We start from the raw sequence: 18,347 nt of genomic DNA on the forward strand, positions 1-18,347 counted from the left end.
TGCCGATTCAACTATAACATTGTTTAGTGGGCCACCCGGAGCATGCCAAATAATTCTGTGGTGAATCTAGGTCTAGAGCAGTCCAGATACGAGTGCTTTGTCTTGTAGAGGCAGTGGAGTAAAGTATTGCAACGAAGATACTCCCTTGGTAAATGAGCTACCAAATTCAGCCTCCTACAATGAAGTCCAGTAGCTATAGTCAAACTTGATGGACACAGGGATATACTTGCGCATTGTTACGATGTCTCACGACCGCTTACCAGTGCTCCGGCTGACATATATTTACTACAGTTACACGAAGCGGATGACGCTCTAGAATTCTTGGCAGGAATAGGCAGACGCTATACTTCCATAAGTATCAGATGTCTTTTGACATTCAATACAGAGTGGCAAGACGATTAAGGGTAACATGACGGACAATTTCATGGGATTGATTAACTTGATATCGCCCAAGTCGGATGGATCAAGCGCTACCTTTCCAGAACTCCACTTGTGAGATATGCGTAACAACGTAAACGTCGCGATATCATGGTTATAGAGTACACGGACGGCATGAGTGTCGATGTCGCTCCCGGTAGCATCCTTAGTAGTGTCCAGGGAAATCTTCCCCTTGCAACAGTGAGTCTAATTTCTACGAACTTGTTTAATATCCTCTGCACAATGGAAACCTGTCGCATTTCGATCAGGTTTCCACTTTCAATGACTCCCACAAGCAAGCCACCACGCTTCCCTTCTAGTGATACTGTTGATAGACCTAGGCGAATCAATTTAAGAGTGCTATAAGGCAGTGTCTGTTTCTGTCTTCAATAGTGGCTTGCGGCAAGTGTGCATATCTGGAAATATTGTTGGAGATTCACGGTTCAGAATGTGTTGAAATGACTGGACTATTCTGGAAACAGTCAATAGCTTATATACTCTTTCAGCCCTCTTCCACTCCCCCTGTTCAAGTTAATAGTCCTTGTACTACTTAGGCCGTGGCGTACATTTCTATACAATTGCAACACTGACCAATAGCAATCAAGAAAGCAGACTACAAAGTATACAGACCAGGGTCCACATCCACGAGTGCCTGTCTGCATAGTACTGTCGATGCAGATCTATAGGCCGAGGGCGAGTCCATGTGCACATTGGGTCGTCCCTTTTACTGCCCTGGACACCAGAGGGGTTACGTCACGAGTTAAGAGATCAAACTGTGCCAGCAAAAACAGAGTGAAGCAGTCATGCAGCCTATGCATTGCAACTATCAAAATGGCGATGCCAATCGGTCGATCGTTGCCCTTGGTCATCATTCGTCTATAATCTTTTTTTGCACATATCAAGAAAACGCTCTACTTTTCAGCATGTCCGTTAACACCGTTCGGGACCTTGTCCCCCAGCACCGCCCTGACCAGGGCCTGCTGGATGTCGCGCACCAGATCCTCGGGCTCCTCGATGCCGCTGCTCAGGCGCACCAGGTCGTCGAAGACGCCGACGGCCTCGCGCTGGTCGCGGGGGATGCCGGCGTGCGTCATGGCGCTCGGCAGCTCGCACAAGCTCTCGATGCCGCCCAGACTCTCGGCCAGCGTGTAGATCTTGGTGAACTTGCAGAAGCGCTCGGCCGCCTCCCGGCCGCCCTTGATCCGGAACGAGAGCATGCCGCCGCCGAGGCCGTCACGGTGCTGCTTCAGCGCGATGGCGCGGTGTGGGTGCGAGTCCAGCCCCGGGTAGTTGACGGCGATGACGTGCGGGCTAGCCTCCAGCGCCCGCGCAACGGCCAGGGCGTTTGTGCTGGACTGCCGCACGCGCAGGTGTAGCGTCTTGACTCCTCTGTGTGCCAGCCACGAGTCGAAGGCAGACGGCACTGCACCACCGGCGTTCTGCAAGAAGGCGAGCCGTTGCCGGAGCTCGTCCGAGTTGCAGGCGGCCACGCCCATGACCACGTCGCTGTGACCGTTGATGTACTTGGTGACACTGTGCACGACAATGTCGGCGCCGTGGTCTAGCGGATTTTGCACGTACGGGCTGAGGAATGTGTTGTCGACCACCACCAAGACGCCGCGTGCGTGCGCCGCCGTGGCCACGGCTCGGATATCGACCAGTCTAAGGGTAGGGTTGCTCGGCGTCTCGATCCACACCAACCTCGTGTCGTCGGTAATGTGCTCTGCGATGTCGACCTCGATCTGTGGGGTGAAAGTAACCTTGACGCCATGCGCCTTGGCCACCTGGGTGAAGTATCTGTGGGTGCCGCCGTAGACATCGCTCACGCTGATGACATGCGAGCCGCCGGCCAGACTCTGCAGGATGGTGGCGGTCGCGGCGCTGCCGCTGGCGAAGGCGAGGGCGTGCTTGGCATGCTCGAGGGCGGCGATGGCCTGCTCGAAGTTGTCGCGGTTAGGGTTGGAGCTGCGCGAGTACTCGTAGATGCCCAGGGGCTTGCCAACGTCGGTCTGGACGAATGTGGTCGACAGCGAGATGGGCTCGATGACGGCGCCCGTCGTCGGGTCATGCGGGGCACCTGCGTGGACGGCGAGCGTGCCGAAGCCAGCCACTGGCGAGGGTGCCCTCGGCGGGGTAGAGATGGGGTGGTCGATTGGGACGGTCATGGTCACGATATGTCGAGGATCGTAAGGCGGGATGCAGCGAGGGAAGGTCAGATGACCTCGGGGCTGGCTCCTCGCCTTTATATAGTGAGAAACAGAAGGAAAAAAATGTTCCCAGCGGCGTCGTGCTCGAGAGCTCTAATTACCTAAGTGTTACGGAGTACTCGGCGAGACGTCAAACTCGAAGGTAGCTACTGTTCTGTCGTGCGTTTTGTCAGTCTGTGGTCCGGGTTATGCCGCCAATCGAAATCGGTCTTGTCGCCCAAACAAGTATGTAGCATTCAGGTCTGACGGAGCATGTGAGGGACCGGATCAAGCTGGTTTCTTTTTCAACGGCGGGACACAGGTTTTATAGCGAGGTTCGAACATGTCACAAGTAAAGTTTGGCTTCCAGCCCGGTAGTCGTGACTGGATGGAACTGCCCCGAAAGGCGCAGCTTTGTAAGCATCATCATTCCAGAAACCACTGTTCCTTCGGTCGGTTTGAGTTGGATGGACTGATCACGCAATTTGTAATCGGTAGGGACTACAGAGCACGCGGCAGGAGTTTGCCAGGTCTTGACTCACAGTTGCGGTCGGAAAGTTACAATGCCATCTCACGGGGCGCTATAATTAGCTCAACAGAGCCTGGTAGACGCGGATGGCGACATTTCTGCCGCCGCTTTCCGAATCTCGAGTCAACAATCGACCGCGGCCAGCGTATACTCGGCATAGCAAATGTTTCATTCAAAGCAGCTAATGCTGCAAGACCATACTTGACCTGCCAATTGGAGATTGAACGGAAGCAACTGAGGCATCAGACCGCCTTCTCATGCGCGCGTGCACTTGCTTGCACGGGGAAACATCACTGCGTAAGGAGAGCTGTATGCGAAGTCTTACGTTGCCAGTCTGGTGCATTAGGTCATGTCAATGTCGCAAGTGAATGGGGTCTTCGACTCTGACACAACCTTCTGTCATTCCGTCTCAGACTCAATGGGAGATCTGTCATAATCATCACTGAAGTGGCTGCTGACGGCCATCCCGGGGTGCAGGTGCAACAAGGCTTGCGGCGGCTTTGCTTGTGGAGCATGTATGCGACGGATTTGTCGCCAAACGGGCACGTCTGCCAGATTTCCATCACATCCTCAACCGCTGTTCATTTCATACACCAATCCTTTCACAATTGTAATCTCCTGCAGCGATAAGTGAGAGCCCCCGCCCCAGAATGATCTCCGTTAAATTAGTATATATCAAGGGTATTAGAGGACCATTACTACGAAGAGACTTCATCTTTGATCGCCAAGATCACGATCCTGACCAGAGCGAGTACCCAGTCAAACGGGTTGATGCAGTGGCACACACAACTACAGAATCGCTAATGGGCCTTCGCGCGCAAAGTTCCAGACGTTGCAACTCGTTTCATTACCAGTGTGCCTCGGAGTATAGGGAAGATCGGGATCATAAGCGCACCTTGCGCAGCAACACATCATAAAGGGCTGCGCTTCTCCACGATGCATGGAGTCCAACGAGGGACCAGGATGAAATATGCCTTCCAAGTCCACTGCTGATCCGGATCTACCTGCCTGATGTTATAGTCGCGGACCAAGGTCGACGTGAGCTTCGATATCTCAATCTTCCCAAAGTTCTGACCAGGACATGAGCAGTAGCCCGCCCCGAACTGTAGCTGTTTGTCAACAATGCATTTGTCAATAGGCGAGCCTGAAAAGGGTCACTCACGGGAATGAAATATTTCTCCTTCTCCAGTATGTCGTCTCGAAACCACCGATCGGGGTTGAATTCCCGAGCATCTGGTCCCCAGAGCTCCGTCGAGTAATGGATAACCCAGGGGTTGATCGAGAGAGTCGTACCTGCTGGGAAGTACTTGCCGCCGATGGTCAAGCCTTCTTTCGGGGCTCGTCGCGGCAAGGTCATGGGAACAGGCGCAAAAACGCGCAGGGCTTCCTTGATACATGCCTGTAGGAAGGGCAACCCCTGTGCATCGGCGAAAGATACGACACGGTCCTGGCATAGACCGTTCCTCCGAGCCTCGTCGATTTCGTTACGAACTCGCTCCCAGGCATTAGGATGCCGTAGCATGTGGTAGAGGAAGCTTTGAGTCGCACACGTAACCGTATCACTGCCGGCGCCAATAGCACCTGTAGCTTCTCCGTAGATGTCACGCATGCTCATACTCTCCGGGTTCTTCTCGAGCGCTCTGGAGTTCGTAGAGTGGTTAGTGGTTTACTTAAGACGATGCCATCGACATGGAAGAGGTCGCCGCTACACACCTGAGCCAATGTGCTAGGACGTCGAAGCTCGAGTCGTTATTCTCCAATCGCTCGCTGACCGTTTGGACGCTCGTATTGAATAGATGGCCCATTGGGAGAATTTGCAGGGACGTCATCAGAGGATTGCCGAGGAAGAGTACGTGGACCCAGCGGAAGAAGCCCAATATAGTGGCATACGCGTTGAGCGCCGCTCCATTGGCGATGCTATTACCGATATCACTGCCTTCCTTGAGGAAACCAAACTGCTTCGAGAAGATAGCTTGGCCAATGGTGTCGAAGGTGGTAAAAGTGATCCAGCGGCCCAGATCTATAGGCTTCTGTACCTCCGAGAAGCCATCTAACCAACCTAGTAACGAACCTATGACATCGTCGAATGCTGCTTCATTCTGCAGAATGTTACTGAGGGTCCAGCCAGCAGCAAAATTCTTCGAGCGCGCAAGCTTCTCTTTGGGATCTGTCGTAGAGACAGGTGTCTGGAATCTGTAGTCCGGGATGGCTAGTATGCGGTACCTTGACGACAATCAGAGGTCAGCATTGCTTGTTAAAGACGCATACCCCTCGAGGGGAGAGGTGGAACTCTAGGAGTCGCATACCAGTCACCTTTTGCCAAAGGCGCGAGCAAAATCTTCTTGACGGCCTCCGGGTGACTGACGCTCACTTCATTGGGAGCGATCCGGACAAAGTGGCCTGTGTGGGTGGTCAGCTCGGGTTCCTGGGCTTCACACATCCCTGTCCATTCGTCAATTCACCAGCACTCACCGTGCTTATCATGCAAAGCAATGAGCCTCGAATTCTGGTCACCGTCGAGGATGCGCCGGATATGCCAGAATCTGGTCACGGAGGCTAAAGCAGGGCCAGGGATGTTGCTGATGGGCGACAGGAACCTGCGCCATAAGGCCACACTGACGATTCCAATTACCAGTGTCAAGAGTGCCACCGGCCCAAAATTTGCGAATGACTTCGGTTGGCTCAGCTCGGAGATACCGGGGCCAAAGCTGACAAGCGCCACCGGGTCTGATGCGTTTGCTTGCGAAAACACAGACATAGTCGTGGCGTGGTATAAAGGACGGCGACTACATAAGCAGTCGTCTCATGGGAGACAGCGCAGCTTAAGCTGAAGGGGCCACAAGTCGTACCATCAATTCATGGGGGAATGGTCCCAGAATTGACATGAGCATCACCTCACTAATAAAGCCGGGGTGACACTCGGGCCTTGTCCCCAGCCGGACCAAACGCCTTTCCAAAAAGAAAACCACGCACGTGGCACGCAGACTTGGCCGCTCCCTCGGTTTCTGCAGCTCGTTCAATAGTTGGCCTGGCTAGCTGATCGCAGAAGGAACTGGAGAATTTGCCTGCCAGGCCTGTTTGCGACAGAACCGGGTGCGCGAGCAGCACCGTTTCGGGTTTAAGGGATCCTGCACCCATTCGCAAGGTGGGCAAATCCGGCCAATCAAGGGGTCGTCCCAACGCCCCTGGGATGCATCATGAACTGTCAATTTGCCGATTGCAAGGGTTGGGGCGGATGCCCGCACGCGGGATGGGCCAAGGGTGGGCACAATGCCGTGCGTCTTGCATACGTGGAAAACTAAGATCGTCGGCGACCATGGTGCTGGGTCACGACTACTCGGGCCTATGGGGTTACACCCGCTCGTACTTTTTATGAATATTACAGGTGAACACCGAAGAGAGCTGCGACCCTTTGCACATGGGCAATTCCGGTCCGCAACCCCCCTAGGGCAGCTTCTGATCCGGTCGCTTGGGTTCTGAGAGCCTTTTCCAGCGGCGAATCAGTTCAGGTGTCGGTTGCATCTTGGAGTCGTATCCCGTGGAACCTCGGTTATGCTCCTCTCCCTGCAAATATCCAATAACGGGCAGTTGTGTTCAATCGAATCCCACGGTTCGGTATGCCCGCGACAAGGAACGGGCCGGGAAGCCGTAGTAAATCGGCGGGCTCGCAACATGGTAGACCGTCCGATCTGCCGCGGTACTGACAATTGCACAGTAGCAAGCCAGGTAGGCTTGGGCCACTTTCCATTGCTTTCGTGTCGTGCGGAATGACGAAACGAGTTGATCATGGACTCGCGACCGGGATGGGATATGAGGTAAGATCGGCGACAAAACACCGTCGCATCCGGAGTGGCGTTGACCCAGTTCGGGCCAGCGCTCGTGGCCAAGCTGCCAGATGTGGCTTGATGATCGAAAGATAAAGAGCCGCACACTCCATTGCCAGCTTGGAGGCCAAAATGGAGGTATGCAATATATATCCACCAACTTTAAGTGAGATAAGCGCTATAGCTCCGCACCTGCACGGCACAGCATCATCTGTCATTGCGGCCACTACGTAATAGAAGCACGCCGGCACAGATCCACGCCCGTTCCTGCATGTTGCTTATTGGCGTTGGCTGGCAGTTTCTGTCAGCATAGCTAAGTTTCCCTTCCCAACCCTAAAGTAACGCCGCGCTATTGGCAATGGGAATTTGGAATACCCAGTTTTGAAAGGCTATCTGATCTGCCATGTACGGCCCCAAGTAAGCCCCGTTGGGGTCCCCGCAAACCGGGCTCAGAATGCCATCATAGACTGGGGCAGTACTCTCGAAGCATGTTGATCGCATTTTCACTCCCCCTGTGTCGGATGCACCGGCGGAAAGTCAGTTGCTTACCTGGTATATTCAACATGATTTGGAATTGGGTTCCGCTTAGATATGTGTATAAGTAGCAGGTTGTGTTCGCGGGATAGCTAGGTTGCATCAGTGCAACCTTCCAACATTATAGTCAAGACAGACACAACCAGGAATGGCTCGTATAACTGCAACAGCATTGTTAGCTGGCTTTGTGGCAACAGCCGCGGCACGCCAGTGCCAGAATCTCACAATCCCAATCAACACCTCGGCACGAAACGGCGTCTTCGATTATGCGGCACCGGAGACCAACATCGACGTGACAGACTTCATCCTGAACCTGGTGCAGCCAGGCCACAACCTTACCGCAGAGCTGCTACACGGCTATGCCACTATTTCGGGCAATTATAAGATTGCAGCAACCTACTGCGAGCCGGATGCCGGACCCGGAAACACGCTCCAAGTGTTGACCCACGGCATCGGATTCGACAGGTCGTACTGGGACTTTCCAGCCAACAACTACAACTACAGCTATGTGAACCAGGCATTGGACCGCGGGTATTCGACGTTCGCCTACGACCGTCTTGGCATTGGCGAGTCGTCCCATGGCGATCCTGTCAATGAGATCCAGTCGTGGCTGGAGGTCTCGGCGCTGAAGACCTTGACGACCATGCTCCGGGAGACCAGCGTCCCGGATATCAGTACCAAGTTCTCCAAGATCGTGCACGTCGGCCACAGCTTTGGCTCGATCCAGTCATACGGCCTCGTGGCCCAGGACCCTGCCATATCGGACGGCATCGTGCTCACTGGCTTTAGCCAGAACTCGACCTTCGTGCCTCTGTTCGCGCTCGGCGGCAACTTCATCCAAGCCAACAAGGTTGCTGCCCTGTCAGACTATCCAAACGGCTACCTCGCTGCTGGAGATGAGAGTGCTGTCCAGACCAACTTCTTGGCACCCGGCGACTTCGACCCGGCGATCCTTGAGGCTGCCTACAAAACTGGCCAGCCTGTCACCGTTGGTGAATTGCTGACCATTACGGGTCCTGCTAGTGTACTCAATCCTTTCCAGGGACCTGTGATTGTTGTGACCGGAGGTAAGACGCGTTCCTTCTTCGGCTGTCTCGATATTGTGTGGTACTGACGTGACGAAAGACCGTGACATTCCGTTCTGTGGTGGAAATTGCACCGTTAGTGAACCGTCGATTCCTGCTATGGCGAAGCAGTTTTTCCCGAAAGCCAGTTGTTTCGAGGCCTTTGACGTTCCTGAATCCGGTCACGGGCTGAACTTGGTAAGCACAGCCCCTATCATATCACGATGACTGTAGCTAAATATTTTCAGGAATACACTTGGCCGACCACATACAAGACTATCCTCGACTTTTTAGACAAGAATGTCAACATGAAATAAAGCTATACAATTGGAGATGTAGTCAAGACATACCAGGTGACTCAGCAACGTGATATATAATATAAACGCGCACAAGCATGGACCTTTGATACCATTGCAGACTCTGATATATGACCGTGAACATTGTAACCGCAACGCTCATTCACTCCCTAGCGGTCCGCTTAATTGGGCAATCTTACTGCTGATACAAGTGTATCTAGTACAACGTCAAACGCGTCAGTCTTCATCATCCTCCATGTCGTCGTCATTGTCGTCTTCATTGTCGTCTTCATCCTCCTCAGAGTTACTATCCTCATTGCCACTGGAGTTGTGCTGTGGCCACTGCACCACAACGTTGTCCGCAAAATCTTTGAGCGCACCCCTCAAATCCTGTCCATTCCACAGTCGCATGGCACTTGAGGAATCTGTGAAGGAAACCCTTCGCTCGGTCTCATGGGGGCCATCCATCTGGGACAAGGAGGTCATGGCAATATGGTTCAGGTTCATATCGAGATTGGCGAGCTGTTTGTAGAAAGCAGCCCATAGGTTGACTCTTCCAAGACCCCGGGTCGAATCCGATAAGGCGACCCGATGGAAAGTGATGCTGCGCAGGGTCGCCTTGTGCTTGTGAAGCAGGGCGAGCAGGATCTTAGGTTCCACAGTCACCTTACCAATGTCCAATTCTTCTAACTGGCTCAGATTGACAGGTCGAGGCCTGTCAGGAAGCAAAGACGGCATCTGCGGGGCAGCAGTTGATAGAGAAATCCACTCAAGGAAATCCCGAGTGTATTCAGCGAGACAGTTCTGAAAATTCAGGCGAAGGTGCTTGATGTGCTGGACTCTATGAAGGAATTGTTGCAGCCGGTAGCTGGGGCACTCCATTCCGCCTCCATCGCTCTTTGGAGTGACGGATGTATGTGGGAAATTGGGATTGGAGTGCAAGTCCAGGTACAAATCTTCAAGACCCAACAGTACTGAGTTGACGGTAGTATCATGGAGTTTCGGGATATTGAAAGCGTGGTCAGAGAAGCCGCCAAATCTGAGGTTTACTTCAAACCGCTTAGGCCGAGTAGATGTCTGGCCTAGGGCTCGCAGCAAGCTTCTGAACAGTCGGCTTGTGTAGAGGCCTTGTTCATCGCGGGAGACTAGTGCTTCGCGCGTTTCCAGTACGTAGGTAGGTGCGCCATAACTTCTCCATTCGCTATGGGGATGGTCGCGGTACCGAGATCTTGAGTTGAAATCACGGATTTCAACAGTCTCTAGATTTTTCAGGCTCCCGAAGGCGTTCGCCATCAGGACGATGTCGTCGCCGCCCTCGATGAGACATTGATGGCTTATGAACTCCTCCAGAGTTCGATTTCCCGCGTCCGGGTCTCGTGACGACCAGGGTTGATTGATGTTGATAGGAGCATAGAAGTTCCGGCCAATGTTTGTAACCGGCCTCTCAATACTAAATATGACATGCTTGAGGCAATGGGCGAGCCTGGATGTGGAGATGTCTACTAATGCATTGAGGCTGAAATGAGTGAGCATGAACTGTCTTTTCATAAAGAATTCCCTGGCGAAGGCGTGGAAGAGCGAGGCTTCGACGTGTTTGCAGGTGAGGCGAAGGTTTCCATATTCGGGAGTTGTGAGCCGACGGGCTACCTGCTGGAGGAGCTCCACAGGGAGCGTCAAAAGACGACTCCCAGTGTTGTCTGTAAGAGATGCCATTCTCGAGTTCAAGTAGATCGGCCAAGGGCGAATGGACAATGCTTTCTGGAGGAAGGAGTTAGCCGACATTCACCTTTGATAGAGAGTCTCGGGGTCACACGGAGGAACCACGGATACTGACGATACGCACCTTGAGCAGCTCAATTCGCCGACTGCCACCTTGATTGCGATAATTGCTCTCGGAAGCAGCTGGACAAAGAGATTGGGTCCAATCAGCGTTCGTTGGTGACGAGAAGACAAAAGTAGCGTTCAATGGAATCAGCTGTAGTCTTCCGAGGCTCCTTTATTTGTTTGTTCAATGCCATGCGGCTGTACGTTGTCGGGGAGCGTTCAGGGGTCCACAACCCACTAGAGCAGTTGCAGCCTACTCGTTGGCCCGTGCGCCAGGCTGCAACTGCCCCAACCCACGACAAAGAGGCACTAACGACCAATGAATTGTCCGTCATGCACAGGTGGTATTGAGGAGCATATCGCTATGATCATTGGGTGGCAAGGAAGAACTCGGCCGAGAACGTAGAAGATACTCTGGTATCGAAGCAATTGCGTTTCATAAGATATATGACTCACCGTTTCCCATAGAGTCTCACAATCACGGCTAGCTTCAAGTTCCAACATCTGGTATCATCATTCCCAAGCAACCCTTTTCAGGGCTAGACAAAAATCATACGTGGCTACATCATATACTACCCTTCCCCAGGTGGAATGGCTTTGCATTCAGCTTAAACAGTTTTCGGGTTCTCGCCGTATTTTGACCCCATGACCGCCTCTTCATCAAAGTCCTGATGACTGCTACCGTCATAAGCGAGCCTGACATCGGTAATGGCGTCTCCCACCTCCATCCACCGGTCGCTCGTGGCCGGGATAGGGAAGAGCTTGCAGAGCCCCCAGTACATCCCCGACGAGACGATGAACCCGGCAAAGAAGTTGACGTTGTAGATGTATGTCGCCCCGATGGGCACATCCCGCCCAATGGCGCCCGCGAAGCCAACAACGTTGATCAGGATGCCGCTGATGTAGGCCGCGTAGGCCCGCCAGTGGATGCCGAAGGTGTAGAAGTAGGGGCCAGACTTGCGCGCGTCGTAGAGTTCCTTGATTTCCAAGTATCCCTTGCGAACGACGTAGTAATCTGAAATCATCACCCCCGCAATGGAGCTGAGGAAGACAGAGTAAGAACTCAGGTAGGTTGTGAACTGGTTGCTGGAGGTAAGCAAGGTGTACGGGCACATCGCTAGACCAACAAGGGCGCAGATGTATCCACCGCGACGGATGTTGATAAACCGAGGGAGCAAGGCCGTCATGTCGGTACCGGCAGATACAGAGTTCGCAGCAATGTTAGTCCCCAGCTGAGCAAGGGCAAAGGCTGCAGCAATAACGAAGACGCCAAAGCGCTGGGCGGAGCCACCGTCGTCAATGAACTTCTCCAGAAGATCCAAGGGGTCCCAGATCGGGTCCGTGCCGGGGTAAATAACCACAGATGACGAGGACACGATGATTCCAATGAAACTGGTCACGGCAAAGCCGATGGGGATGGTGAACAACTGTGACCACAGTGCATCTCTTGGCTTCCCAGCGAAACGAGTGAAATCAGGGTCATTGACAATCAATGTCGCAAAGTTGGCGATCGAGTTCATGATGCCTGAAGAATGGTGTAAGCTACTAGTCGGCGATCCAGAAGACAGCAAATATGGTATTTGAACTTACCTTTCACCATCTGCCATGCGAGCTCTGATCCACCGATGCTTGCGGGCTGCCTGACAATCGGTCCGACGCCTCCAGCCCGGACTATCGCCCAAATAAAGAAAGCGATGCCGGCGCAAGGAACAAAGTACGCCTTGACCGTGAAGAGATGTCGGATCTTGTGGACTGGGAACCAGATCGCTGGCAATGAGCAAAACCAGAAGATGAAGAAGGAAGCATAATCAGCCGTCGTAGCCCCCGAATCCGGAGCGAAGGTATTTGGTATCGTATGACGATCCTGAGAGACGGTCAGTGTATAGGTCTTTTGGAACCATGATGCTCAGGAGACACGAACCCAGCTGAGCCATATCGAGCGGATCATCAAATACACGCACTCGCCACCGATCCAGGACTGCACGCCATACCAGATACAAGCCATGGCCGCGCGGTTGAACACAGGCCACAAGCTACCCCAGATTCCGAATGAGGCTCTGCCGACCACTGGGAATCCGATATGGTCTTCAAGGAAAACGGGTCAGCTTTCCCTCTTCTCGTCTTCTGGCCAGCAGCCCGGACAACACGGGATGTTCAGAGTACTTACACATGGCACCGATGCGACCCGTCGAGCAGATGAAGACGGCCGCAATGGCGTAGCCGATCCAGACGCAGAGCCATGACTGCCACCACGACAAGCCCGCCACGATCATGGACGACGAGATCATCCACGTGTTGATGTTGAACGAGTCAGCGATCCAGAACCCGACAAAATTCCAGGCGCCCCATTGCCGGCGCTCCGGCTCCACGGGTTTCAAGTCATTGTTTGTCAACTACAGCAACAAGGTTCCACATTAGTCTTTCTGGCCGAGAATCCATACCCCCCGTGGGCTATTGCAGTAGCAGGGGGACGCGAGCGCAAAGGTCCCGGCTGAGCGGTAGCAAGAGAGAAACTCACCATCAGCTGGGCCGTCGTCAGCCCGTCCTCGTTGTCGACGGCCAGGCGATCGGCCCAATGGCCGACCTTGGAATTGTGAAGCTTATCCATGCCGGCGAACGGTGGGCCTCCTGCCAAGTATAGTAGAGAGAGGGCTGAACAGTGTGCAGCTGTAGCAGGGTGGTTCTGGTCGAGTAATTCTCGAGTAATGGAAACGCTATAGGAAATGCACGTCCTTTTTAACCCGGGGGAAACGTCCCTGCAGCTCTCTCCTTACTACCCCGAGGTCACAGTTCCTATCCTGGGATAGGTATGACGCTGTGCCCACGTGAGGGGGTTACCCGAGAGTTCAAGGGTGCAGGACAGGGTTGCAGACAGACAGAAGTCAATTGGGACCCTAGCGATGATAACAACACCCTCAGATCTGATGCAGACGGCAGGAAGAGGAAACGATCTGGGAATGCAGATGTTAAGTATCTCGGGCCCAGGTGGATAAAGCCCTCAGATCTCGGCTGCGCTTCACGGCTCTGGGCCAGCGAGAGCGTATGCATACTGCCTTTTCACATATTGTGTGTAGATTTCTGATATCTGCCCCCACACTTTACCTCACATCATGGCATCAGCAAACTGGAGCTTGGCAGATACATTCACCTCCAGGTCGGCTTCTCCGTCACCCAGATAAACCCAGATAGACAATGCTTGCCGCCATGCGATTGGTCGCGCGGTGTACTCTAGCCGACAACCGGGCAGGCTAGTTCACTCTTTACCATGGGGAGACTGGGTTCGACCAGCCATTTCCGCGCTGGAGGGTAAGGATTACCTGCCCCGGGGTGCGGATCCCCCGCTTATCGTCCCACGAACGGCTGCTAGGCTGATAGTGCACGGCCACCAAAAGATAATTACTCGATCATATCGAGCAATCAACTCAGGCCCCTGTCACTCAGTTGAACGAAGCCCTTGGTCTCTATATCTGCTGCAGCTGTGCAACGAAAGTATGTGAATACTCATACAGCTTGCACATGTTGAACTCAATCTGCGAGATCTGCTGTATCGAGTGAAGTTTTTCTTTCTTCTTTCTTGCCCGCAAGGAAAAGTCACTGGTTGAACCTACAGCACTGCCCACCGGCTGTTCTGTAGAAGAATCTGATCGAGTTCGTAGTATACAGCGCTCTACGGAGAGGGGTGGCTTTTCAACCACGGCACGTGCCACGGAATTGCTCAACGTAGATGTCTTGAACCGACATGGTGGCGCAGCTAAGAGTGCTTCAAAGCCAATGTCCTCGATCTCTTATCGGGCGGTGCCGGTAGAGCTGTCGCCCACCACCGGCATGTGCTTCTTAGCTTCACAGGTGTTGAGACAGGCGGAACCTTGCACTGTACTTTTCGGTATGGATATTGGTCCTTCTCTATAGCTAGATAAAGCGCGAAATAGGGCAACTCTAGAATATCAATTGAGCTCCAGCCTTGACTTGTCCAGTATCTGCGAACGTGGTTCGTAGTTCACAAGCCTTCTAAGCACGGCGTTCCATCTGGTCCGCCCCAGCCCATGAAAATGCTCAAGTAAGATTAGTGAACACATATGCGCCAACTTGCGCCATCAAAATAATACACCTGCAAGTAACGATCTGTCCAGACCACGAAACTCCGTCTAGACCCGTTGCCTCTCAATGAACCAAGTTCTTGGGACACATTGGTCGCAATGTCTTAGGGGCAATTGGCTTTGGCTGGAGGAGTAGACACGATCCCCATTTCACACGACCACTCGAGCTCTAGGGTCCTCGCTTCAAACTCTGGTCAAAGGTCCTACATTCGGACACGAAGAAGATATCGAAGTCGGACTTGAGATACATCGTAAGCGATGTACTCGTTGTAGTATAGGCCGGCGTTGGGTACGCCAGTCGCACCCGGCTTAACCGTCGTATCAGGCATCTTCACGCCTTGCAACGACGGATGCACACAGCCTGCATCCTTCCATTGGCTTGGGCCTGTGGAGCCCTGACCCCAGGTCGAGAACATCCCCTTCGCCTTAGCATCCTCCCCAGCGTTGTAGGAAGCATTCGTCAAGTGTTGCATAGGATCTCCGAGCTCGGCTTCGCAGAGAAGCAGAAGAGCATGGCCGTTGGTGTTGTAAGCGCAACAGTAATTGGCCGACTTTGAGCTCATATCTGCAAGATAGATGCCCTTGCCGAACATATAACCAGACACCGGTGCCTCAGGAGGCGCAATGCGCAAACCTTGACTCAGAATACCACCGAAGTTGGTGCATCGTGACCCATGCCACAGAAGTCGCCTGTCACGAGGAGGTCCCGCGAACGGACTGCTATCAAAGCGGCCCTTCTCACCACGGCGCTCGATTCTGAAGATCTGGTCGATCTGGTAGTTGGCGTTATGAGTGGAGCCCCTCGTGTCCATGAGATAGTTCTTGAGCTGTGTAAATTCGGTACTGTTAGCCTTGAGTGGAGTCATTTCCTCCATGCCTAGGCCTTGAAACTGTCGATCAAGAACGTTCAGCCTCTCAGTATCCTTCTGCTCATTCTTCAAGATTGCGGCCGCCTCCTTCATATCGCCAAGACTGTCGAGAAGATCTATTTCTCGCTTGAGCAGATCTTGGTTGTTGATGACAGGGGGTTTCGATCGACCGAACACATGAGGAATGAAGGAGAAATAGGAGTTGGACAAGTTCTCAACGGCTTCTGCGTAGGAAGTGTCATACAAGCTTTGGGCTAGGGATTGATCATTGAAGAGAGCTGATAGGTCCTTCAGCGCTTGGAAACCACGAGTGATGGTCGTCTTGCTCAGCTTCCCCAAGGGCAGTTTCTTGACATCGTAGTTTAGTGCAGACATGACGTCGTTGAAGTATTGTTGGTTAAAGATTAGCTCCATGAGATCTTGAACAGCAGGTGCCAGCTTCGACTCGGGGGCTTCGGCGTCATCTTCCGCCTTGATCTTGTCCGAGGCTTCCTCCTCGTCGTCCGAATCGGGCGCATAGCTACGCTCGACAAAAGTGTACTTCTTTGGTTTGGGCGGGGCAGTACGATCAGTCCAATTCAAGCCGGACTTATCCTTGAACTTCTTGTTGAAGTTTGAAAGGGCGTCGGCCAGGGTGCCATCGCCCAAGATGGCACTCTGGCCTCGGTCTCCAACACGACCCCAGCGCGTCCATGTTCGGTAAACGCCGAGAGTATTGCGGACAAGCTGGACGCGGTAGAACTTGTTGTTGTTGGCGCCAGCATTGGTCTGGTTCAGTGAGGCGTCGTAGATGATACCATTATCATCAATGTAGACCTCGAAACCAATCAACTCGCCCGAGATCTCTTCGTCCAGGGGTACCTTGACTCCTGGCTTGGCAATCTGAGCGTCCTCAAGCTCTGGCGACTGGGCCTCTGGCTGTGGCTCCGTCTTGGGTTTCTTGGTCTCAGGGGGAGGAGTGCTGTTGGCCTGAGCAGCAGGGGCAGCTCTCTTCTTCCCACGAGCCGCCGACTTGGCCGGCTTATCATCTGAGGCCTGCACATCGGCTGCGTCGCTTGCTGGAGCGGCAGCTGAGGCGCTCTTCTTGCCACGGGCGGCTGGCTTGGATGGCTTGTCATCCATGGGCTGGGAATCTGTCTGACCCTTGGCGGGAGCGGCAGCTTGTTTGCGGGAGCGTGTGGGTTTGGCGGCAGGGGCAGAGGTAGGAGCAGGTGCGCCACTATCCTGTCCTTGGGAGTGAGACTCATCATCCACAGGATCAGCAGCCGCAGCAGCAGCCTGCTTGCGGGAGCGCGTAGCCCTCGTCGAAGCAGGAGCAGGAGCTGCGTTGTCTTGTTTCTTTCTGGGAGGCATTGTCCAATGACGTGTTGAGAATGGTCGGGTGGGCCAGGAGCTTTGGGGCGACCCCTGTAACCTTTTAAAGAAGCTCTGATGGGCAGGAGTAGGTGGTCTGGCAGTCAATTGAACTCTTCCCGAGAGTGGAAGTGAGTCAAAAGGATTGCGAGGAGGGTTGGAGGACGAGAAACGAACTGCAATCCTTTATTGACTTCGAATTTAAATAAAGCCCGCGTTACAGAGGCAACAACGGCGCCAGGAGCTGGGCTTCAAGGCAGCCGTGCACGGGCCAGGCGCCGTCTCCTGATTTCCATCCCTTGGACAAACGCACGGGCACCAACCAGTCACGATGCTTTGAGAGACCCTGACACGGCTTCGCTCAAGCAAGCTCAGCTCCAGCTTTGATGAAGGCTCAGCCAGTAGTGTCCATGTCTAGCGCGCAGGGGGCGACGATTATCGGCCGAGCCGCGAAGAAGCCGACTCAAACGACGTCTGGTTTGCCCAAGGCAATGCGGATACATCGTTTGTCACACTCTCAGCTAATGTCAAAATTGGAGGGTTCTTGTTACAGAGAGTGCAAACGAATCCTAGTGAAGCGACCTGGATTCTTCAGTGGACTTTTCTAGGAATATCAAGACAGCAATGGGACGTCCGACGCCTCGAGGTTTACCGACAGACCTGATCATTTGATCATTTGTGTTCATTAGAACGAGCGTGGTGGTCCCAAGCCAGTCTGCTGTCGCAGACCCCTCACTGCCTCTTGAGCAAGGTCATGACAGACGCAGGAAGATTGTTGGTCGAATTCCAGCCTAAGGTAGTATGTATTAAATTGAACGATCAAGGGCATCGCTGTGGGCAGCGACAGACTTCTTGTTCCGCTGGCATCATGAAGTTGTCGCCTTGTCGGACAATTCTCTGATGTGGCCATCGATTGGCTACGGGCTATACCCGTAGGTTGGACGAGCCCCGCGTGGGGTATATCTAGGCAGGGTCGGAAACGCTTGGGGTCTCCAGCTGTCATCGTAAGCAATCACAACCACGCCCTAGAAGGTCTGCATCAAGCTTGGCCACTGAAAGGATGACCCGTGGTCAGGTGCTCGTTGACAGCTACGGATCCCGATGCTTATCGTACAGTATTACGAGAGTAGAAATATGGCAGCCAAGGTATGATACTTCCCACCCACTGTTTCGTTCGCGCAACTCTGCTCAAGAGTATACGATGAAAAACGTAAAGAAGAATGAAATCAAGGGCCACAATATATGACCACATCAATTAGTATATCGGCTACTTACCCTTGTTGCCGGATAAGCCAGAAAATTATCGGGTTAATGTCGGCCGGGATTATGAATAGGGATGCATAAGCGAGCTTAT

General features: G+C 53.3%; 5 protein-coding genes across 5 annotated transcripts; 1 reads left to right on the forward strand and 4 right to left on the reverse strand.

Moving 5' to 3' along the window:
* Window positions 1-1,328: 1,328 nt before the first annotated feature.
* On the reverse strand, window positions 1,329-2,582 carry JN550_006175 (uncharacterized protein; the record flags this gene model as incomplete). The annotated part of the gene is made up of 1 exon (XM_049317885.1): window positions 1,329-2,582. The coding sequence occupies one exon, from the start codon at window positions 2,580-2,582 to the stop codon at window positions 1,329-1,331; it is 1,254 nt and encodes a 417-aa protein (XP_049171735.1).
* Window positions 2,583-4,043: 1,461 nt separating this feature from the next.
* JN550_006176 (uncharacterized protein) lies at window positions 4,044-5,890 on the reverse strand (the record flags this gene model as incomplete). Its single annotated transcript, XM_049317886.1, has 6 exons — window positions 4,044-4,235; window positions 4,295-4,772; window positions 4,846-5,152; window positions 5,204-5,355; window positions 5,439-5,532; window positions 5,605-5,890. The coding sequence occupies 6 exons, from the start codon at window positions 5,888-5,890 to the stop codon at window positions 4,044-4,046; spliced, it is 1,509 nt and encodes a 502-aa protein (XP_049171736.1).
* A 1,748-nt stretch (window positions 5,891-7,638) lies between these two features.
* Window positions 7,639-8,871, forward strand: JN550_006177 (uncharacterized protein; the record flags this gene model as incomplete). Its single annotated transcript, XM_049317887.1, has 3 exons — window positions 7,639-8,557; window positions 8,616-8,752; window positions 8,803-8,871. The coding sequence occupies 3 exons, from the start codon at window positions 7,639-7,641 to the stop codon at window positions 8,869-8,871; spliced, it is 1,125 nt and encodes a 374-aa protein (XP_049171737.1).
* A 2,411-nt stretch (window positions 8,872-11,282) lies between these two features.
* JN550_006178 (uncharacterized protein) lies at window positions 11,283-13,282 on the reverse strand (the record flags this gene model as incomplete). The annotated part of the gene is made up of 5 exons (XM_049317889.1): window positions 11,283-12,199; window positions 12,265-12,538; window positions 12,596-12,759; window positions 12,842-13,067; window positions 13,193-13,282. 5 exons carry the CDS (start codon window positions 13,280-13,282, stop codon window positions 11,283-11,285), a joined length of 1,671 nt encoding a protein of 556 aa, XP_049171738.1.
* A 1,692-nt stretch (window positions 13,283-14,974) lies between these two features.
* JN550_006179 (uncharacterized protein) lies at window positions 14,975-16,993 on the reverse strand (the record flags this gene model as incomplete). The annotated part of the gene is made up of 1 exon (XM_049317890.1): window positions 14,975-16,993. The coding sequence occupies one exon, from the start codon at window positions 16,991-16,993 to the stop codon at window positions 14,975-14,977; it is 2,019 nt and encodes a 672-aa protein (XP_049171739.1).
* Window positions 16,994-18,347: the final 1,354 nt, after the last annotated feature.

The sequence above is a fragment of the Neoarthrinium moseri genome (assembly GCF_022829205.1).
Source record: "Neoarthrinium moseri strain CBS 164.80 chromosome Unknown scaffold21_Wmoseri_CBS_16480, whole genome shotgun sequence".
In the NCBI taxonomy this organism is placed as follows: Eukaryota; Fungi; Ascomycota; class Sordariomycetes; order Amphisphaeriales; family Apiosporaceae; genus Neoarthrinium; species Neoarthrinium moseri.